Consider the following 1,259-nt stretch of genomic DNA (forward strand, 5'->3'; position numbering starts at 1 on the left):
CATTTGTTAATCAACAAAAGCTAAGGACTGGCTTATTGAATATATTCTTCATTATTCTTGTTATATTTACTGAATGGTTTATATTAAGATTCTCACCTCAACATATGAACCCTGATGATAGTCTATATGATGCCTTTGTTGGTGTAGTATCTATATGGGATGCAACATCAGTATTGGATTGGATTATATTCCTTGATGTTCTATTGGATATTATATTATTCGGTTGTGCTATGTTTGTGGTTAAATGGCCTAAGAAACCAGTATTTGCTGAGCATATGCAAGAGGAGCTTAAGGCTAGTATACCTAAGGCAATACAAGAAGAAGAAGAAGAAGAGAAGGTTCATTTACAGTTGGATGATGATGAGGAGGAGGACGATGATGATGATATGACACCAAGGTCGATGTTAACTGCCCCTAGTGATGAATCTGAGACTGTTGACTTTGTATTAAGTCAAGGTATGACAAGGGAAGTATGCCTAATGATAGCATGTCATCAATCTACTATGACTGAGGAAAGATATGAGACCTTTACTGCTACATTAAGGGCAGCATTAATGGTATTCCCACCTAGTCATATATTTGTATGTGATAATGGTGTATCACCAATACCTGTAGATGATAATCAATGGGCTACTCAACAGGTACATCCTGATATTAACTATTTATATGTACCTGAGGGTAATAAGACATTTGCCTTTTATTGGTGTAATAAATATTGGATACCTTATCTTGTCCAAAATGGTAGAGTAACCGACTTCAAATATGCTGTTATTATTGATGATGATGTACCTCTACCACCAGATCTACATATACCACATCAGTTATTGGATCAGAACCCCAATATTAAGGCTGTACATTTCCCTATTACTGCTACTACACCTGATGGTAAACCTAATCTATTGGTACAATGCCAGGATATTGAGTATAAGATTGCTGGTCTCCATAAACTATTCCAGGCTACTCTTGCTCGTTCATTAAGTTGTCATGGTGCAGTAGCCTTATGGGATAGGGAAACACTTGATGAGATATTCTATGAGCATGATACTGTATTTAATGGTGAGGATATGTATATGGGTCTATCATTATTGAGGAAGAGAGATGACTCTAAGATTATATCATCAGCTCAGGCTATTGTACCAACCTATGCACCAGATAATTGGGGTATGCTATTTAGACAACGGGTTAAGTCTTGGGATGTGACATCTCATAAGAAGAGTTTTACCTATATATGGGAGATTATTAATCCTAGAGGTTGGTGT

At 36.5% G+C, this 1,259-nt stretch overlaps 1 protein-coding gene across 1 annotated transcript; it reads left to right on the forward strand.

Annotated features, from left to right (window-relative positions):
* Window positions 1–230: 230 nt before the first annotated feature.
* On the forward strand, window positions 231–1,251 carry Pmar_PMAR005563 (hypothetical protein; the record flags this gene model as incomplete). The annotated part of the gene is made up of 1 exon (XM_002785109.1): window positions 231–1,251. A coding segment is annotated over one exon (1,021 nt), but the record flags the coding sequence as incomplete, so codon positions are not given.
* Window positions 1,252–1,259: the final 8 nt, after the last annotated feature.

This window comes from Perkinsus marinus (genome assembly GCF_000006405.1).
Source record: "Perkinsus marinus ATCC 50983 genomic scaffold scf_1104296933908, whole genome shotgun sequence".
In the NCBI taxonomy this organism is placed as follows: domain Eukaryota; phylum Perkinsozoa; order Perkinsida; family Perkinsidae; genus Perkinsus; species Perkinsus marinus.